At 59.0% G+C, this 20749-nt stretch overlaps 2 protein-coding genes across 2 annotated transcripts; both read left to right on the top strand.

The window, feature by feature from the left end:
• The first annotated feature begins 1265 nt into the window (after positions 1-1265).
• On the top strand, positions 1266-5628 carry KRT15 (keratin 15). The gene is made up of 8 exons (XM_028520629.2): positions 1266-1850; positions 2734-2816; positions 2945-3101; positions 3505-3666; positions 3752-3877; positions 4063-4283; positions 4714-4739; positions 5274-5628. The coding sequence occupies exons 1-8, from the start codon at positions 1359-1361 to the stop codon at positions 5369-5371; spliced, it is 1365 nt and encodes a 454-aa protein (XP_028376430.1). The 5' UTR covers positions 1266-1358; the 3' UTR covers positions 5372-5628.
• Positions 5629-14196: 8568 nt separating this feature from the next.
• KRT13 (keratin 13) lies at positions 14197-18030 on the top strand. The gene is made up of 8 exons (XM_028520630.2): positions 14197-14783; positions 15376-15458; positions 15648-15804; positions 15951-16112; positions 16201-16326; positions 16418-16638; positions 17296-17321; positions 17657-18030. The coding sequence occupies exons 1-8, from the start codon at positions 14325-14327 to the stop codon at positions 17767-17769; spliced, it is 1347 nt and encodes a 448-aa protein (XP_028376431.1). The 5' UTR covers positions 14197-14324; the 3' UTR covers positions 17770-18030.
• The last annotated feature ends 2719 nt before the right edge of the window (positions 18031-20749 follow it).

The raw sequence follows: 20749 nt of genomic DNA, 5'->3' as shown, positions 1-20749 counted from the left end.
AACGGATAGAGGTGGGATTTGAACCTTGGCCTGAGGGGTCCCAGAGCCCTGCAGTGCAGCCCTGGGCCAGGAGCCATTCTCCTGACTCTCTACTTCAGTCTCACTTACTCTCCCAACCCCAGTTCTTTCTGAGCCCTGCAGCCAAGGCCACGCCTCCAAGTGGCACTAGTTACAGGTATCCCTGGGAAGCCAGGCCCTGGGCTGGCGGCAGAGACAAGGGCTCCTCCGCTCTCTGGCCTCAGCATCCTGCTCTGCGAAGTGGTGCCTCTGCCCTCGAGCTCTCAGCCTGCAGCCGGGCCCCTGCCTCCTTCCTCCCCACAGCTCAGGCACGTACAGGCCTCTGGGTCAGGGCCCTCCCCCGGCGCCCCCCCAGCCTTGCAGCTTCACAGGATGAAGCGGGGGGGGGGGGGGGGGCAGCCCGGGAATGCGGCCCTGCTGTGCAGTGACATGCCTGTCCCTGGCGAAGGCAGGGTCTTCCTGAAACTCGCCTCGGCCTTATCTGCCCAGGTTTGCCCCGACGTGTCTCAGGAGTAAGCAAAGTTTCAGTGACATGTGTGGTTGGCAGGTGGCGGGATGATCAATCAGCCCCTTGTCAGCCCCGAGCCTGCTGGCTTCCGTGAGGGTGCCAGCGCAGGGGGGCCGGGGCAGGGGGAGGGGTGCAGGAGGAGCACCCATCTGCACCGTTGGGGTAACGACAGACACTTGTTCCTTCTGGTCACTGCAGCTGGGACTCGACTCAAGACCCCTGCCCCAGTCAGTGCTCAGCCTGCTGCCAAGGGCCCTGAACCCTCTGCCCACCGATCCCCAGAGGCCGTGGGGGTCTCTGAGCTGGACGACGGAGAGCAGATATGGGAACTGAGAACGTGTGGCTGGCCAGCTAGGGGCGAGGGTCCTGGGCAGCGGGGAGCAGAGAAGTCCGGCCAAGGACAGAGCTGGCCCGAGCCGCTCCAGCTGTGCTGTGGCGAGATGTGACTTTGTTCCTTGCTACTCACTCAACGCGCACGGAGTGTAAAAATGAACCTGAAATCCAAGTGTTAAAATTGTGGCCTGGGGGGAAACATCCTTCATTCTGAATCATCTCTTTTGTTGCAACAACAAAAAAAAAAAAAAAAAAAAAGGAAGGAAAGAAAAGGAAAACTCAACACCAGCCACACCGAGGTGTGCAGGCAGCTGTGTTTGTCAGGAATGCAGAAGGAGTTGGCTGCCTTTTAGGGGAGGAGACACGAACCCACAACACCCTCCACGGGGTATATAAGGAGCCCCAGGGCGGGGGGTGACAGGCACAGCTCTCTGGTTTCAGGGCAGCCTGTGCCTCCCGCCAGCATCTCCTGTGCTTGCTGAGACCCCAGCGCCTGGCCATGAGCACCGCGTTCCTGCAGACTTCTTCCTCCACCTTTGGAGGTGGCTCTTCCCGGGGGGGCTCCCTCTGGGTTGGGGGCGGCGGCTTTGGTGTGGGGAGTATCTATGGGGGAGGCGGAAGCCGAAGTATCTCAGCTTCTTCTGCCAGGTTTGTCTCCTCGGGGTCAGGAGGGGGCTATGGGGGCGGCATGAGCTGCGGCTTCGGTGGAGGGGCTGGTGGTGGTTTCACTGGAGGCTTTGGTGGGGGTTTCGGCGGTGGCTTTGGTGACTTTGGTGGTGGTGATGGTGGCCTCCTCTCGGGCAATGAGAAGATCACCATGCAGAACCTCAACGACCGCCTGGCCTCCTACCTGGACAAGGTGCGTGCCCTGGAGGAGGCCAACGCCGACCTGGAGGTCAAGATCCGCGACTGGTACCAGAAGCAGAGCCCTGCCAGCCCGGAGCGTGACTACAGCCACTACTTCAAGACCATCGAGGAGCTCCGGGACAAGGTGAGCCCTCAAGGGTCAGGGACAAGGGGGCAGGTGGCTGGCGCCCTGCCCCCGTCTCTAACATCAGTGCTCCCGCTGCCTTGAGGAAATCCTTTCCTGCCCAGGTGATGGCTGCCGGTGTGTAACCTGGGCAAACTTGGAGCCGGGGGAATGCTTTCCAGGTGTGCACGCCGGCACCCATCTGCTCCGCTGGGCGGTGCTGGGCTGGTCCTGGGAATCTGGTCAGGACCAGTGGGGGCCAAAGGGGGTGCAATTACAGAGAGCAATTGCTCTTCCTGAACCACACACCCTACAGGGCTCTGCCTAAGTGTCCTTTGTGTCTTTTGCAAGAATGACGAGTGTAGCTCCAGGAGCCTTGTGTACCAGGGCTCCCTGCCACGCCCTCTGCGGGTGTCTTTGGTACCCAAAGCACTGTTGCGACTTAGAAGACCTGGAACTCATTATGGGCTCTGCATTTCACTCACTCACCCTGTCCCTCACCTGGACGGGTTTCTGCAGCTGTCAGATGCCTTCCTCAGCTGCCCTCCAGGTCCTTCCCCCTGTCTGGAATGTCCTGTAGATCCTTGGCCACGTCAAGGTGTGCAGGGGGCCAGCTTTTGTCAGACCTGTCCCCCCACCCATACGCACCCTACCCACTGCACTCCTGGCCAGGTAACTCCGACAGGGGGTGCGAGGCAGTCCTGGCTCCGCGGTCTTTCACGCCCTGGAGACAGGGGCAGACCAAGTAGGGGGTGCCCAAAATAGGGCTGGACTCTGCTCCCAGGATCCTGCAGACTCCTGTTGGTGGCGACAGAAGAGAGATTGTCAATGTGGGGTGGGCGGGGCAGGGAGAGCAACGGGGAGGAGAGAGGGGTCGTCTTGGCACTGATTCTGTCTCCTGCAGATCCTGGCGGCCACCATCGACAACTCCCGGGTCATCCTGGAGATCGATAACGCCAGGCTGGCCGCGGACGACTTCAGGCTCAAGTGCGTTCCCGACACCCTCCCCCCTTCTGCATTCCCCTCTTTTACTCGGCCTCTCTCCTCCCCCCACCCAGTTCAAGCAGCCCAGACCTCTCACCCATCTTTACTTTGGGTTCCCTCTCTCTTTCCAGGTATGAGAACGAGCTGGCCCTGCGCCAGGGCGTGGAGGCCGACATCAACGGCCTGCGCAGGGTGCTGGACGAGCTGACCCTGGCCAAGACCGACCTGGAGATGCAGATCGAGAGCCTGAACGAGGAGCTGGCCTACATGAAGAAGAACCACGAGGAGGTAGGGGTGGTGAGACCAGAGCGGGGCTGCTGGGGCCTCCTCACTGTTGTCTTAGTGGTTCAGAAGTGCACCCCACACCCACCAAAACAGGGGACCCCAGGGAGAGGAAGGTGGACTTTTCTCTGGTGACCCAGACCCCTCTGCTTCTCTCAGCCATGGCCATGAGCTCATGCACAGGCCCTGCTGTCTTGAGGGCCTCCCCTGGTAGCACCTAGAGAGGAAGAGAGACCCTGAGAGCTGAGGGGCCCGTGCGATCAGAGCTCTCCCTGAGCTGCGGGAAACAGAGGCTGCGTGGGTGCAGGGCAGAGCCGAGGTCCCAGAGTGAGGCAGGGGTGGGTCAGGAATGGCACGTGGGACCCCAGCGTCTCTGCTCTCTCTCCTGCCCTCTGTCACCACGCTGCAGGAGATGAAGGAGTTCAGCAACCAGCTGGCCGGCCAGGTGAACGTGGAGATGGACGCGGCCCCAGGCGTGGACCTGACCCGCGTGCTGGCGGAGATGAGGGAGCAGTACGAGGCCATAGCTGAGAAGAACCGCCGCGATGCCGAGGCCTGGTTTTTCAGCAAGGTGAGTCTGACCACCCAGCCCGCCCCAGGCTCCCCAGATCTCCCGGGGAGCCCATGGGGCTCACTTCTCTGTGTGTGACCCGCAGACCGAGGAGCTGAACAAGGAGGTGGCTTCTAACACGGAGATGATCCAGACCAGCAAGACGGAGATCACGGACCTGAGACGCACCCTACAGGGGCTGGAGATCGAGCTGCAGTCCCAGCTCAGCATGGTGTGGCCACCCCGCCGGACCCCGCCCCCACCCCGCCCTAGTCTACCCCACCCTGTTTGGCTGGTTAAGCCTTGTCATTCCCAAGCCCCCAGAGTGGGTCCCTGTGTCCATTCAGTGCCTCTCCCCGTGCCCCTGGCGCTTCCTTCTTACCTGACGTGGCGTCTATCGATCTGTTGCCCCACCAGAAAGCCGGGCTGGAGGGCTCGCTGGCGGAGACGGAGTGCCGCTACGCCACGCAACTGCAGCAGATCCAGGGGCTCATCAGCGGCCTGGAGGCCCAGCTGGCCCAGCTGCGCTGCGAGATGGAGGCTCAGAACCAGGAGTACAAGATCCTGCTGGACATCAAGACGCGGCTGGAGCAGGAGATCGCCACCTACCGCAACCTGCTGGAGGGCCAGGATGCCAGGCAGGGGCGGGGTGCAGTGGGAGAATGAGGGAGCGGCCACTTGTGGGGGTGTGGAGAGGCATCTAGGGGGTGCATAGGGCTGCAGGGAAAGGGAACTAAGTGAGGGGGAAGGGCTCTGGATTCTGCACCCTGGTCTTCGGCTGTTGCTTTGGGCAGGTCACGTCGCTTCCCTCCACCTGTGTGCATTCTGTAAGTGAAAGTGATTGGGCTGGTTCCCTCCCACGCAGGAGGCAGATGGGGAGTTATCGTAGATCGGGATCGATCTGCACGGGGGTGGCACGTCTGGACAAGCTCTCAGCATCTAGAGAAGCCAGATGTGAGGGTGGTGGACGTAGGGGGCTGGAGAGGGCCGCTGAGCCAGCCACCAGGGCCTCGCTTGTGGGGGGCTCAAGCTTCTGCCTTTGCTGACATCTGCTTCCCCCTCTTCCAGGATGGCTGGCATCGGCACCAGAGAAGGTAAGAAGGCTTAGCTATTCCTGAGTGGGGAGGGGCGTGGTTGAGGCCACCATTCCGCTTTGGAATGGGGAGGAAGCAAAAAGACGCCAATCCTCCCAGGAGGGCGGGGACATGCCCAGGGCCGTCGACTCGTCTTTCCCAGTGGGACCTCTATCAACCCCAGTAGATTTGGGGTTGAAGATTGATCGAGAACCTTCCAGGCTGAGCAGGCTCTGACCAGGGCAGAGCTTCCCAGGCTCCACCTTCGCGCACTCACACTAGGATGCCCAGGATCACCCCCGGTGCACGTGCAATTAAAATCCCTGCCACGCTTGTTCGCTGCACGGCACACCTGCCGCTGCCTAACCCACCACCCCCCATCTCTACAATGAGCAGTTCAGCAGCAGCCTTCCTGGCAGCTCTCGAAGGATCGGCCTTGGGCCATTCTCAGGGGTGCTGTCCATTGCTCCTGGAGCTCAGCCCAGGGCCTGGCCCCTCGGGGATGGGAGAGAACAGGGAGCGTCCCCCACACGAAACCTTGCTCCTTCTTTCTAGCCTCCCGGGGAGGTGGCGGCGGCGGTGGCAAGCTTCACATCAACGTGGAGGAGTCAGTAGATGGGAAGGTGGTTTCTTCCAGCAAGAGAGAAATCTAAGCGCCCAGCACAGGCGAGTGTCCCTCGACATGCCCACCCTCCCCAGGCTGAGCGGAGGAGTGGCCAGAGGCGCTGGAAAAGCAAACTCTTTCTCCCTCTGAGGGCCTGGCTTGGGAGGGTTCCTGTCTTCTCGTTTGGAGCTTTGCCTGCTCGCCTTCCCTTCCTCCCTCCCTCCCTCTGCCCTCTGGCTCTGCCTGGCTCCTTTGTGCAACAACTTCATTTGTACTGTGTCTGTCCATGCAATAATAAAAAACAAGCTTTTCTTTTTGCAAATATCTCTTGGTAGTGTGTCCGGTTTTTCTTGTTGGGGCCTCCGAGGAGGCCCAGGGCCCACACACTGACATCCCCCTGACCTTGGCCTCTTCCCTGCCAGGTCATAATTCACTGTTTGGGGTGCCCAAGGCACCTGGGACAAACCCTTGCTGCCCAGGTGACTTGCTGTGCTAACTCGCTCGCTCTGTTTGGTGGTCATGGAAACGGGACGGGGTGGAGAGGGTGGGGGGTGGTGAGGAGGTGGTTTCTCAAAGCAGTTGTGCAAACTTAGCACAGAACTTGACATACTGACTAATGATTTGCTGAACGATGGCATGGACTGTATGGGTTTGCCACCGGATGGTAGGCACTGTGCTAAGCCCACCCACCTGTGTGGGTCTCATTTAATACAACTGTGGGTGGTCAGGACTGAATACTCTCATCTCAGAGACAGGCGAGAAACTTAGAGGTGGAGAAGTTGGGGAGACGCAGGACTTGCCCAGCGGCCTCACGGGTGAAGAGTAAGCAGCAGGGCTGAGACCAAGCCCCACGTTTGCACGGCTCCACGACCAGGGCTCCTTTCGGGACCTCAGGCCCCGCCCTTCGCAGTTCATTGCCAGGACCTTCCTCCTTGCTTCTGGCCGTCACCACACTTGCTATTGGAACCCTGCTCCCTTCTAGCCAGGCACCCCTGGCCTCCAGGGTGGCACAGCCCGTTCCTGTCTCTGTTGCGCCCCACCCCGCTCCAGCCCCCGAAGAGCTGTCCCCCCACGCCCCTTGAAGCCGCTATCTCCTCTGCACAAAGCACTTAAAGTGCCCTGGAGAAAGACAGCAGCTCCAGGAAGCCCTCCCTGGTTTCCCCGCGCTTAAATGTGAAGCCACGCCGACCCCCATTGCCCTCCTCTGTCCACACCCCGCTCTTGCTCTCCTGACTCCAGCACCTGCACTCAGGTGTGTCAGAGCAGCGGCCTCCACACACACCCAGTTTGTTGCCTCTGGTCTGGGGCCGGCTCCTCTGCGATTCTCAGCCCTAGAGAGCGGGCGGGGCACGATGAAGTGGAGGAGCCTGCGTGCTGCGGCTGGGCTGGCTCAGTGGGGAGAGGGAGAACTGGTTTCTTAGTCCTGCTGGAAAGAGCAGCTGGGGGGGCCTCTGGTATCCTGGAATCGGATCATTTTGGGGGGCAGCCAAGCCCTCCGGGAGGGGCCCCTGGGTCTCGCTGCACGAAGCTCCTTGCCCAGCAGCCTGGGTTGGAGAGAAGCCGGCGCCCGTGCTTTCTGGGCGAAGTGTGATCCCGACTGTGTCCCCTGAGCACACCCTTTGAGACCAGGTTTCCCTGGGGCTGGAGGAAGGAGGCAGAATGTACTAAGTGCCTGCCCGGTGCCAGGCTCCGGGCAGGGCGTCCAGCAGATGGCGCCTCGCTGGCTCTCCCCACAGCTTTTCGAAGGCCGGTCCGCCTTTCTAGTCAGTTTTCAGAAGGGGAAACTGAGGCCCAAGGAAGTGAAAGACCTTGAATACAGTCACCCACTGGGAAAGAGTGAACCCGGGTCTGTCCCTCTGATTCCAGTGCCTTGCTTTTCCCTGGAGGTCACGAGGGTGACAGGAGATGGGACGCACCTTTCTTACCAGGAGGTTCTCCTCTGAAACCCACTTCTGAACCTGTGTGGGCAGCCCGTTCATATGTCATGCGGCCACTACGGTCAGAAAGCCTGCCCTGGCATCGCAGCTTGGTGTCTCACGCTGTGGTTTAAGCTCATGCTGAAGCCCAAAGCACCAGGTGCCCTGTCCTCAATGTCCTGGGAACAGCCAGCCTCCTCCCTGAGACCCTCAGACCCAATGGCCTGGCCACTGCTTCCCCTCCCCCACCTCCGGGCCTCTGCTGAGAAGTCTGGGGCCTTCTAAGCCGTCAGCAAAGGGTTTTCTCAGCCTTTAGTTTGCAAGAATGACAACCTCTGCCATGGTGCAGAGGGGCAAGGGGGGGCATGGCCCCCATCCCTGGCCCTGTCTCGGGGCCGGCCCCTGAGCTGGGGGAGAGGGGAGCTGCTTCTCTCTCCCTAGAGCTCCTATTACTGCTCTCCTCAGATTCGAGGAGGGGCTGTCAGAGAGGCCCTTGCACTTGACACGTTCTGCTCCCTGCCTGACCCTGGAGTGAGATACTCACACCCAGGGGCAGCCCATGCCACGGCGAGCCCTTAAATAGTGTGTGGCAGAGGTGGCCCGCCTCCTGCCTGCTCCTGGGCTGAGGTCAGGCTTGGATTCCAGCCAATCTGAGCAGCAGGCACCGAGCCTCCCTCTTTCCCACAGAGGGAGGGCAGCGTTGGGACTGGGGATTAGGGCCCTGGGTGTGAGCTTTGCTCAGGCTGGGCATGACGTGCCCGCCACTTTTCCCCTGAGTGGCCCCTGTCCCTCTCTGGGTCTCAGTTTCCACACCTTGAAATGGAGGAGCCTGGCTGGACACGACGATGCCGAAGGCCTCTGTGAGCTGATGTGCACCCTGGGACCTCGGAGGGGAACCCGTGCTGTGAGGCCTGTGACAGCAGGAGTGTCTACTCCCCGCGCTGCTGTGTCTGCAGAGCGGGCGCTAAGTAAATACCGTTGAACTGATGCCTGCACGTGCTTCTCCTGTGCTTTTTCCTGCTTTGGACAAGGCTCTGGATGTTCACCAAGATCTTCGGCATGTGCCATCGCCTGTCCCTTCACAGGCAGCTGGCAGCACAGGGGACATAGGGAGCTGGTAGCTTTTCCCACGAGGTCAGGAGTTGGGGTGACCTCTCCCGTTTGCCACTCCTCAACCAAGGCCAGCAGACAACGTACGCCTGGAACGGCCTCTTAGGCCTTTGTGGGAAGCTTCCCTGGGCCAGGAGCCGGACTCGGAGGTTTATTAGACAAAGACCTGTCCTTAGGGAACTGAAGACTGAGCGGGGAAATAAGACGGGAATGCCACCAACTGTCACTTGTCTGGTTGTTGTGGGTGCTGTGCTGGCTGCAGAGACCAGAGAGAAAGGCCAAGCAATGCGCTGGTGCAGGACAGAGGCCCAGAGGACTCGCGACCCGGTCATCTCGCAGCTATGAGCTGGCGTGTCCTCGTTTGCGCAGTGGAGGTAGGAGCGGCCGTCTGCCTGCCCAGTGCGCCTGTCAGGTGCTTCTCTAGCTTGAACTCACCGGATGCCTGGTTTTCAGTTGCATCCACTGAGGCCCCGAAAGGTTGAGTGACTTTCCCAAGGTCACATAGCCAGTCGAAGGAACCCACAGAGTTAAAACTCAGGCCCACTGAATTTCAAGCCTTTGCGGACCTTGCTGGGTTTCTGGGGATCCTTTTTATGCCACAACAAGGATAAAAAGGATATGAAAAGGATTTCATATTATTATTTTTGTTTAAAAATTATTTACTTATTTTTAGAAAAGAGAAGGGAGGGAGAGAGGGAGAGAAACATCAATGTGTGCATGCCCCCTACTGGGGTCCTGGTCTACAACCCAGGCATGTGCCCTGACTGGGAATCGAACCAGCAGCCCTTTGGTTCACAGGCCAGCACTCAATCCACTGAGCCACACCAGCCAGGGCGTAAAAAGGATTTTAGAAAGATGGGTCCTGTGGAAACGAATGGGTCTGAGGCACGAGGCTAGTCTGCAGAAGGCTGCTGGGTGCTGCTGTGTCAAGCGGGTACTTCTGTGAGCCAGGGCCCTGGTCTGCTTTCTGGGAAGGGTCTGCCTTTCAGGAGGGGCTCCTCCCATGTGGGGGACCTTGAGGCCTTTTGGGGCTCCAGGACCCTTGGAGCCCAGGGAGAGAGGGGTCTGACCCAAGATCTAAACAAGGGACCCCGGATTCGGAGCTTGGGGACAGGGTGTAAGCCTCGGCTGTGCAGCTGAGCAATCTGGTGACTGTGGAGACCACGGGAACCGGAGACTCAGGAAGGAAAGTGCTGAGGGAAACATAGAAGCCACTTCAGCGGAAGGCCCACGATGAGCTGGCAGTTGAGCTCTAGTCCAGGCGTTTCTTCTTGTGTCCCACTGCCCTGGGTCTTGGCCTTCTGGGCCTCAGTTTCCCTGCCTGTGAAACGAGGGCGGGAAAGTTCCTACAATAATCCTGCCTCTGACATCAGGCATTGTGAGTGCCCCCACAAACCCCGAGGATTGGGGCTCATGCCAAAGGCCGACGGCAGAGAGCCTGGTCCATCAGGCCTGCAGCCACATGGGCTTCGCCGCTGTGGGAAGCAGAACCGCCTGACAGCCAGGCCTGGGGGGAGGGGAGGGCCCGAGAATGGAGAGGTCAGCAGCAGACACCCCTGTTAGGGTAGGATGGCGCTAACCTTGGCCTGAAAGGGATTCACCAGGCAGTGGTTACGGGCACAGACCGTGGGGCCAGAGGCTTAAATCTTGGCTCTGATACAATTGAGTTTGGGCAATGTATTTAACCTCTCTGGGCCTCGGTTTCCACATCTGGAAACAATGGTATGCTAAAAATAGGGGAGCCCGGACTGGTGTGGCTCAGGTGGTTGGGCGTCGACCTGCAAACCGAAAGGTCACCATTTCGATTCCTGGTCAGGGCACATGCCTGGGTTTCGGGCCTGGTCCCCAGTTGGGTGTGTGCGAGAGGTCCCTGGTTGACGTTTCTCAATCACATCCATATTTCTCTCCCTCTCTTCCCCTCCATCTCAAAATAAATAAATCAATAAATAAAATCTTTTAAAAAAATAGTCGAGTTGTTCTGAGGACCCAAAGAAGTCATGCAAGTAGAGCTTGTTTTTTCTTTCTTCACATTTAGTTTGCCTTTTTGTTTTAATACCGAGGGATAAACAGAGAAAAAAAGTATGAGTAGTTTTTATCGTTTGTATCCTTCACTTCGCTGGAGGGGAGGCCCAGGACCCTGCAGTAGTCTGAAAGGTCCTGGGTCTCCCATCGTCAAAACCTTTCGACAAAGATCCCTTCTCGTTCTCCCATCGACAAAGATCCCATTGTCGTTCTTCTCGCTGACACAAACAATGGCTCCTTCCTGAAAAGACAGCTTGTCTTCCTTGTCTTCCGTAGAAGCATACATTGCCACCACCATCTCCAGATAAGACCTTGGAGGCCACGGTGGGTCCTCTTCAGCATGAGGGTCACATTTCTCAAGAAACGTTAGCCAGGGTTATTTTATTATCTTTTAACTCACATAGAATGGAACACCCAGAGACCGTATGTGGAGTTCACAGCAAGTCTCTAAGACAACAACAGGTGGAGTAGACAGAGCCAGAGGCCAAGTTTAAATCTAGACTTCCTGGTGACCTTGGCCCGGTGGCTTCACCTCCTTGGGCCTCAGCTGCTTCATTTATAACACGGGGCCGGTAAACACCCTCTCTGGTTCTTGTATGGACTCAATGACAGTGTTAAGCGCAGCCTCGTTTCCAAGGGGTGCTTGCGAATGCACGCTGCCCTCGCCTTCCCTGGATACTTACTGGGCAGGGGCCTGAATTTGATGAGATTCACTAGAAAGCAAAGCAGAGCCCTGGCTGGTGTGGCTCAGTGGATTGAGTGCGGGCTGCAAACCAAAGGGTCGCTGGTTCGATTCCCAGTCAGGGCACATGCCTGGGTTGCGGGACAGGCCAGGTCCCCAGTGGGGGGAGGCGTGTGAGAGGCAACCACACATTGATGTTTCTCTCCTTCCCTCCCTTCCCCTCTGTCTAAAAATAAAGAAATATAATCTTAAAAAAAGTATGAGTGAGGAAAGTCCTAGAATTTATCCTATTAAAAAAAAAAGAAAGAAAGCAAAACAGAAAGCTCAAGACCAGCAAGCAGTGCTTCAGCCCAGCACTCTGTCCTACCCCAATCAAAACCGGACAAGCAGAGGGAAAACTGGGTCCCCAGGGTGGGCTTCTGCCCAGCTTCCCCCAGCAGAGCCCGGCCTGTGTCCCCCACACCTGTGGGCCCTGGGGTTCACTGTGGGTCAGAAGACAGCATTCCTGTGTCAAGGCTACAAGGCCCTGGTGGGGTGGGGAGGGGTGGGGCCATGCCTTGACCCTGTGAGAAACCCAGGTCATGGCCACCCCCTGTTTGTACTGCTGGGGCTTTGCAGGATCTCCGGTATTGTCCTCGGAGAGGCGTTGGCCAGAACCTGCTCAGCAGCCCCGGGAGAACCGGCACTCTAGGCAGGCAGGTTCCATTAATCACCTGCTTGTCAGTGTTGATCCTTCGCTGAGCGAGCCAGAGCCCCTGCTTCGGGCTGAATCCAAACCTTTTCAGAGGGAGAGCTGAGCCATCAGTTTGGGGCAGGAGGGCCGGGCCAGGTCAGGGGTCAGCGTGAAGCCCTGGGCTCACAGCGGTCTTGGAGCACCCCCAGCACTTGCTGGCTCTCTCCCGGGTGCTGACACCCGCTGGGCAGGAGGCAGGCCAGTTTCCCTGCCTGCAGAAAACAAAGGGTGAGAAAGCCCTGACTCAGAGCCCTCTTCTCTGGTCTCGCTTGCTGAATCAGCCGAGGGTTTGCAGGATAACCTCTGACCTGTGTCACCCAGCCTCTGGTCGGGTCCCATCCCGACCCTCTGGCTGGTATGGCCCGGAAGGCTGCTCCCAAGAGCTCATTCACAGTAGTCTTGGCCCCCTTGGGGAGCTGGGCTGGGATCTCTAGTCCAGGGTGCTCCACTCTAGGACCTGGAACCTTCTTCTTCTAGTCCGGGCTCTGAGGGGGCACCTCAAGGCCCTTCTCTTCCAGGCTGAGTGGCGAGGGCCCTCTGGCAGGGCCCCACTGAGCAGCAGCTGGGTTTCGGCCACTTCTCGAGAGGGACCCTGGCCCCAGGCCCCGAGTCACATCCCCCAGTGTGGCCCCTTGCCGAAACGCTCACAAGCTGAGACAGATGTCACATGGTTGGGGGGCCAGTGGCGGCCCTGCTGAGGTGCTGTGCGCCCTCTTTCCAGGCTTGGCTGTGCAGCCAGGGCAGCTGGTGTAAGGGGCTCACGGGACCCAGGGTCGGGCTGCCCCAGGCTTCTCAGCCTCGACACTGTTGACCTTCTGGGTGAGAGAATTCTTTGTTGTGGGGGCACAAAGTAGGGTGTTTAATGGCACCCCTTGCCGCTGTCCTTCAGGTGACAGGAGCGTCCTCCCATTGGGACCATGGAATGTTTCTGGACATTGTCAAGTATCCCCCGGGGAGCAAAATAGCCCCAGGGCTGAGAACCTCGGACTTGATCCACGGTGACAGAAGTTGGAATGTGGTTGCCATGGGGGTGTGGGCTGTGGGCGATGGATTGGGGAAAGCACAGGAGCTTTAGGAAGGAGGCTGGAAGTGTTCCAGCCAATGCATGCTTGCACAGGTGGACACATGCTCGCACAGGCAAACACATGTTTACACAAGTGGACACATGCTTGCATAGCTGGACACATGCTTATACAGGTGGGCACAGGTGGACACATGCTTGCACAGGAGGACACACAGTTACACAGGCAGACACAGGTGTACACATGCTTGTACAGGTGCACATGTTTGCATAGGCAGACACACACTTGCACAGGCAGACACATGCTTGCACAGGCGGACATGTACTCACACAGGCAGACATGTGCTCACACAGGCTATGTGTTTGCACAGGCAGATGCACGCTTGCACAGGCAGATGCATGCTTGCACAGGCAGATGCACGCTTGCACAGGCAGATGCACGCTTGCACAGGCAGATGCACACTTGCACAGGCAGATGCACGCTTGCATAGGTGGACATGTGCTTATGCAGAAGTGAATATGCATTAAACTAGACATGATCTGCACATTTGATTATATGAAAACTATACCTAAGAAATGAGCCTTAGTGTTAGGCAGAACCAGACCTGGGGTTCAGTCCTGACTCTGCCCTTCGGGCTCAGTGTCTCCGTGTATAAACTGGGGAGAACAGCAGGCCCACTGGCCGGGCTGCTGCAAAGATTAAACTATACAGTCACCACTATGAAGCTCTTGGCCCAGTGCCTGCATGTGGTGAGGGATCTGAGAGTATGATCTCTTATACGGCACAGGGTCACTTCCTCTTCCTGTGCCTCAGTTTCCCCAGCTGTGTTAGATGGTCCCTAAGGTTCCTTGACACCGTGACTTTATCCAATGGCCTTGGAGCCACTTTCCTCTTAGTCTAAACACTTTCAAGGTAGTTGATTCTACAGTGGATGCTAAAGTTTGTCAGAGTTGCTGGGAGCACTGGGGCAGAGGCAGTGCTGGGGCGGATGCAGAACATTCTGTTCAGGAGTTTTAGAGATAGAAGAGGGAGGCCAAGGGCTGGGTGGTCTCGCAGAGGGCCGGACCACTTTGCAGCCACCTCTCCCTTCCGAAGCGGTGCCTGCGAAGCCTCGCGCCTGGGTGCCCATTCCGATATCGGGCGGGGCTGAGAGCCTCTGGGAGCGAGTTCCTGCGGTGGAGAGGTGAGACAGAATTCAGCTGTCAAAGGGTAGTCTCAAGCAGAACACCGTTTCCTCTGAATCATCCCTTTTGTTAAGGATTAAAAAAAAAAAAGCCAGTTCTTCCCCCACCCCCAAAAGGCACAACCCACCTTGGAGAGCAGAAGCAACTGGGCTTGTGGGAAACAAAGAGGCGCAGCTGGCACCGGCCAGAGGGTGGGGAGGGAGGGGAGCGGATGGGACGACTGTCCAACCCCCGTGGAGGGTGTATAAAAAGCACCCACTGGGGACGAGCCGCAGTCCTCAGCCCAGGCCAAGCCAAGCTCCTGCCTGCACCTGCTCTCCATTCGCTCTCATCATGAGCAGCCGCCTGCAATGCTCCTCTGTCAGCTATGGAGGTGGTTTCGGGGGTGGCTCTTGCCAGCTGGGAGGAGGCCGTAGCGCTTCTGCCTGTTCCAGCCGATTTGTCTCTGGGGGATCAGCCGGGGGCTACGGGGGCGGCATGAGCTGCGGCTTCGGTGGAGGGGCTGGTGGTGGTTTCGCTGGAGGCTTTGGAGGTGGCTTCGGTGGGGGTTTTGGCGGTGGCTTTGGTGACTTCAGTTGTGGCGATGGTGGCCTCCTCTCTGGCAATGAGAAGATCACCATGCAGAACCTCAATGACCGCCTGGCCTCCTACCTGGAGAAGGTGCGCGCCCTGGAGGAGGCCAACACCGACCTGGAGGTCAAGATCCGTGACTGGCACCAGAAGCAGACCCCCACCAGCCCGGAGCGCGACTACAGCCAATACTATAAGACCATCCAGGAGCTCCGGGACAAGGTGAGCCCTTGAATGTCAAGGAGAATTGACATTCTGTGTAGGGCAGAGCTGGGAAGACCAGGAAACGTAGTCGTACCCCAGGGGACCAGCAGATGCAGTATGGATGGAATTCTTTCATTCTTTGTTTTATTGTTGTTAGTATTCATGCCAACACTTTTATTGCATATACTCAAATGGATGGGTATATGTGTTGGATTTCTCCTCTGCGCAGCTGGCAGACCAGTTCTGGTGCAGTGATGAGCTGTGTGTAGCCAGGTTGGCTTCCTCCAGACCCAAAGGAGAGGGCTGTCAAGACAGTGGCCTAGAGAGGTTGCTAGGCTGAGACTGTGGAGACCCGACCATCCAAGGATGTTCTTGGAGGGGTCGTCTCCCTGCAGTGCAGCTCCTGGTCTTCCCTGTCGTGACCGGAATGCAGGACACGAATGCTAGAATAAACTGCAGGGACCCGGCTGGCCCCTCACTTTACAGAAAAGGAACCGAGGCCCAGCTCACATGGTCTGAAAGTGTGATGACAGCCAGTCCTGCCCGTGCTTTCTCAGTCCTCGTCCCCAAGCTCCTGGGGCCTCCAGCGGCCACCTTCTGTGTTTTGCAGATCCTGGCGGCCACCATCGAGAACAACCGGGTCATCCTGGAGATCGATAATTCTAGGCTGGCTGCGGATGACTTCAGGCTCAAGTGAGTTTGCTTTTTCTCATTCTCTTCCCCTAGCAGTCTCTTATCCTAGACAAACGCTCATCTGCACAATGAAATGAGAGCTTCCCAGGAGTGAGTAGAGTTCTGGAGAAGAGTCCACTGCAGAGGCAGGGGGGTGGTGGTGTCTAATATCACCTGTGTTGCTTTTTCAATTAAAAAAAATTCCTTCAGGTACGAGAACGAGCTGGCCCTGCGCCAGAGTGTGGAGGCCGACATCAACGGCCTGCGCAGGGTGCTGGATGAGCTGACCCTGGGCAAGACTGACCTGGAGATGCAGATCGAGAGCCTGACTGAGGAGCTGGCCTACATGAAGAAGAACCACGAGGAGGTGAGAGAGGCCACGGGGACCCCAGGGCTGTGGCCAGATGCAGCCCTCCACTGCGGGACCTGGGAGGGCTTTCCAGAACACTCCAGTAGCATCCAGAGCCAGGAGAGATGAGGAGCTTCATACCTCTTCCTTTCCCTTCCACACAGGAGATGAAGGAGCTCAACAGCCAGGTGGTAGGACAGGTCAACGTGGAGATGGACGCCACCCCGGGCATCGACCTGACCCGCGTGCTGGCGGAGATGAGGGAGCAGTACGAGGCCATGGCTGAGAAGAACCGCCGCGATGCCGAGGAGTGGTTCAACCACCAGGTGCCCGGCGCTCTCACCCCGTGGAGCCAGGGGCTGCCTAGGCTCCCACCTGAGCTTCTGCATCACCTTCTTCCCGCTTGAATTTCAGAGCGCGGAGCTGAACAAGGAGGTGTCGTCCAACACGGCCATGATTCAGACCAGCAAGACGGAGATCACAGAGCTCAGGCGCACACTCCAGGGCCTGGAGATCGAGCTGCAGTCCCAGCTCAGCATGGTACACCTGCTGTCCCCCCGGTCAGCGGCCGGCCCCCGCCAGGTCTCCCCTGGGTCTGGCTCCCCTTGTGACTTGTCTATTGCCTCACCAGAAAGCCGGGCTGGAGAGCTCAGTGGCAGACACGGAGTGCCGCTACGCCATGCAGCTGGCGCAGATCCAGGACCTGATCGGCGGTATGGAAGCCCAGCTGAGCGACATGCGGGCCGACACCGAGCGGCAGAACCTGGAGTACCAGCAGCTCATGGACATCAAGACGCGGCTGGAGCAGGAGATCGCCACCTACCGCAGCCTGCTCGAGGGCCAGGATGCCAAGTAGGTCCTCACCAGCCTCTCTCGTGGGCAAGCGAATGCAGGCCCCTCGGATGGCAGAGCAGGCGGTGTCTCAGGGACCAGGCCCTGGAGTCCTGGAGAGAGGGGGACCTGACTGAGCTTGAACAGCCTGGGTGAAGATCCGGGGTCAGGGCTCCCCTGTTCTCTTGAGTCGGACTGTGGGGGTGTTTCCTCGGCAGGCTGCAGTGTCAGTCCCTTGGGACAGTCTCACTCAGGCCCCTGAGCTGGACTGGCAGACATAGGGGCCATGGAGAGAACATCTCATTCTGGAGAAATACTCACATGCGCTTGGCCAACAGAGCTAGTGAAGTGGCGATTTAACTGCGTTCGGATCACTTGTAGAGACCAGCACGTTTGTGGGCTCAGGGAGGGATGGCTACGGGACCCGAGGGCAGACAACACTTCCGGCAGGTGCCCTGCATTTGGAGCCAATCCTCTCTTCTCCTGAGGCCTCAGACAGACAGACAGACCTGGCAGGCATCTGATGCTGCGGCCTGGGGGCCGAGGGCACAGTTAGGTGAAAAAACCCAGCTCGGGGCCCCAGATGGATGGTCCAAGGTGTTCCATCCGAGGACAGGAAAGCAGCTGCCATCAGTGGTCTCCCTGCTCACGGCTGCCTCTCTCCCCTCTCTCTTCCAGGATGACTGGCTTCCCCTCCACAGGAGGTAAGGACCCACTGGTGGGAGAGGTTCCCGCTCACTGCCCCCCACGGGTGGAGGGGTGGGGAGGGAGGCAGTGCTGGACTCCCTGTGCGGGGCCAAGGGCGTTCTGGTGAAAGTGGTCATTTGCTCACCTGTTTCCCTTTCAATGTAGCTGGCCCTGCCTCAGAGTGCCACTGGGCTGTCTTGGAGGGAGCTGGCTTTGGGGGCAATCACACAGAGTCCCTATTAACCAACCTCTCACCTGACCAGTGAGGGCGTTTGGGGCCCCCCTGGGGGCCCTGAGCTGGCTTGTGGTGAGGGTCTCCAGGCTGAGCATCTCTTGCCTCCTTGTTGTCCAGCAACCATCAGAACCAGCACCACCACCAGCGCCAGCGCCAGTGGAAGCACCACCAGCCCTACTGCCACTCTCCCCTCTTCTGCTCGCCGCACCTCGGATGCCCGTCGGCCTTAAATCTGTGTGGGGTCCCCTCCCTGCGTCTTCGGTATCCAGAGGAGGAGCGGGCTGAAGGTCCCCGCGGGGGAGAGGGAGGGACCGCGGGAAGCTGGGTCACTCCACCCCCTGGCCCCGGCCCCCCATTCTCTAGGGTGGGCGCTCCTCACTCTTCTCTCTCAACTGGCTTCCTTTTCTTCCTGACCTGGCTGCTCTGATTTCTTAGCTTCTTCGCTAAAAAGAAAAGATACGTCAATAAAGTCTCCTGCCTTTTTGCAAACATACTTTTGATTCTGGCCTGTTTTCTGTGGGCGGCACGTGCCGAGACCCCGATTTGGGGCTGTGGGTGAGCAGATCACCCCGACAAGCCCAGCCCAGGGAGCTCTCGGTGGGGAAGGACGCAGACACCTGAGCACGCCACCAGCACACAGGTGCAATCATTGCCAACACGGAGGGGCGGGGCACGGGCGGCTCACGGACGGCTGGGGCGAGCCAGAGCCGTGCAGGGGCACGTGAGCTAGTTCAGTGCCTCATAGGGCGTCCAGTAATACAGGAGCAACGGCTCTAGTAGAGTCAGTTAATGGGAAGACGTGGATGAGAAGTATGGAGGGCGTTGGGGCAGGCTGCGAGGGGCCAGCGCAGGGCTGCTTTGGGGAGAAGGGGGCCCGAGACCACTGGCCCAGCCCCACCCACTGCCTCCCTGCTTCCTGCAGAGACGATGGGCACCTGGGCCTCAGTGCCCCCTCGGCCCGCCCCAGGGTCCTGCCACTCCCGACAAGCACAGGACTCAATGAGCAACCTGCCCCTCCTCCTGCTTCCCCGCTGCGGGCCTGGCCCCACCCCCTCAGCTCCTCGGTGGAAGCCCCAGCTCGGGCTCACAGCCCCCTCTCGCTCAGCTCCCTCCGAACGTGGTGACTGGCCTCCCGGACTCGGGTGCGGGCGCTCTTCTCTGTTTCCTCTCGTCCATGACTGTTTATGAATAAAAACACTAGTGCCAAGCCCTGGCTGGCGTAGCTCAGTGGATTGAGTGCGGACTGGGAACCAAAGTGTTGCAGGTTCGATTCCCAGCCAGGGTACATGCCTGGGTTGCAGGCCATAACCCCCAGCAACCGCACATTGATGTTTCTCTCTCTCTCTGTCTATCTCCCTCCCTTCCCCTCTAAAAATAAACAAATAAAATCTTTAAAAAAAAAACACTAGCGCCGTGCGTTACTGGAGGAGGCTCTGAACTAGAGGAGACAGTGACGAAAGGAGAAGAGCCACTGTGCCCACACTCGCGCTGCACAGGGCTGCTCTCACGCTTCATTTCTTGCACCTTTGTGATAATGCACGAGTTGGCACCCGCCGCACGCACCTGAAGGCTGAGGCCCAGGCTGGCGCAGGGAGCTGCCAGGCAGGAGGGGGCTGTGTCCCAACGTGCTTTCCCAGGTGGCAGCTGGCCTTCGTCAGAGTCGAGCGTTCAGCTCTGGGAACTCGGCGGCGGGGTGGGGGGTGGGGGCGGTGAGACATGAGGCTTTCTCCTAAGCCCCAGTGTTTAGGGGACAAAGACATCAGCCACAGAACATTCTCATGGTGTCCCCATACCTCAGAGCTCCAGAGCGAGGCGCCTCCGCACGGCAGGTGCTGCACAAAGGTGGCTAATTGGCGTGCCGCCTGTGACTCCTGGCTGCTCTGTCACCCGGTTTCTCGCCTACAGCACAGGGTGCCTCCCTCTCCCCAGGCTCCGCCCAGATGGCCGAGCTGGTGCACCTAGGTGCTCCCGTGGGCTTGTGTGTCCTGCCTGGGTCCTGCAGGGGGCAGGCTCACTCCAGAAAGCAGGTGAGTGCCTGCAGGACCACCTTCAGGGACACAGGGAAGGGACAGGCCTATGCGCTGGGCCCCAGCCTGGCTTACTCCCAACATGGCCTCACACTGGGCAGCTGGGCGCTGGAGCAAGCAGATCACAGCTGAGGACAGAGCTGCAGCCCCAAGACCCTCCTGGGTGCCTGTTGTCTCTCTGCTTTGGGTGACAGCCTTGAGGGTCCACAGAAGACCTAGAGTAAGGGATAACTGCACCCAGGTTTTGCTGGCAAGGGGAACCTCGTTCCCTCCTGCCCACTGCCCCCTGCATGCCCACGGGAAGCCTGGCGAAGAGAAGAAAGAGCTTCCACAGGAAGGCCGTGGGCAATGGCACCGCTCCCTGTGTCAGCTGCTGGGCCTTTGTCCTTCCCTGCCTGGGTTGGTACCTCTCAGGGGCTTGCCCCCTGTTGGATGACGTTCCTGAGGCTTTTGGTGGCTGGAGTGGGGCAGGGCATGTGGACTGCTTCCCTTTGAACAGCTCCACGGGGCACCACAGAGTTGGGAGGAATCAGGCAGGTGGGTGGGGGCTGCCACTGGGGGGTGGCGATTTGGGGGAGTGAACCAAGAACTGGAATTCACGTGTCTGGCCCGGTTTTTACAGCCAGCCATAATGACTCTGCGGCTTCTTTCATCCCGGGATCTCAGGGCAGCTTGAAAGTGGAGTCCTCAGGGCCAAGAGTGGGTGATGACGACCTGCTGCAGCCCACAGCCCGGGGTGTGGACACGCCGGGAGGGCCGCCGCGCCAGCCCCTGTAAACGCAGACCACGGGACCCGATCAAACGGGGAACTTGGCTTTGTGGTTCGGTTAAGTGGCACCTGAACCAAGGGGACGCGGGAGACGGAGGCAGCAGCTTCTTTCTGCCCCTGGGCCTGGCAGTGCGTCTCCCACAAACCACATGTTCTCTAAGCACACCGGGGACAGCCGTGGCAGCCCCGGAATTCTCCATAAAAGCTGGGTGGGGGGAGCCAGGGCCCGAGTGCACCTGAGCAGGAGGCCCTGGGCTCTTCCAGACGGGAGCTGGCAGCCAGCACAGCCACTTGGGAACAGCTGCCCACAGTCGGGAAGGCAGAGCTGGGCGTGAGAAAACCACAGAGGTACGGCTGAAGACTGGGGTCTGGTGGCTCTCTAGGCCTCCCCCAGGGCAAGAGCAGTTTGGGGCA

This window comes from Phyllostomus discolor, chromosome 8 (assembly GCF_004126475.2).
Source record: "Phyllostomus discolor isolate MPI-MPIP mPhyDis1 chromosome 8, mPhyDis1.pri.v3, whole genome shotgun sequence".
NCBI lineage: Eukaryota > Metazoa > Chordata > Mammalia > Chiroptera > Phyllostomidae > Phyllostomus > Phyllostomus discolor.
The sequence above is the reverse complement of the archived record's forward strand: the minus strand, read 5'-3'. Positions and strand labels throughout refer to the sequence as shown.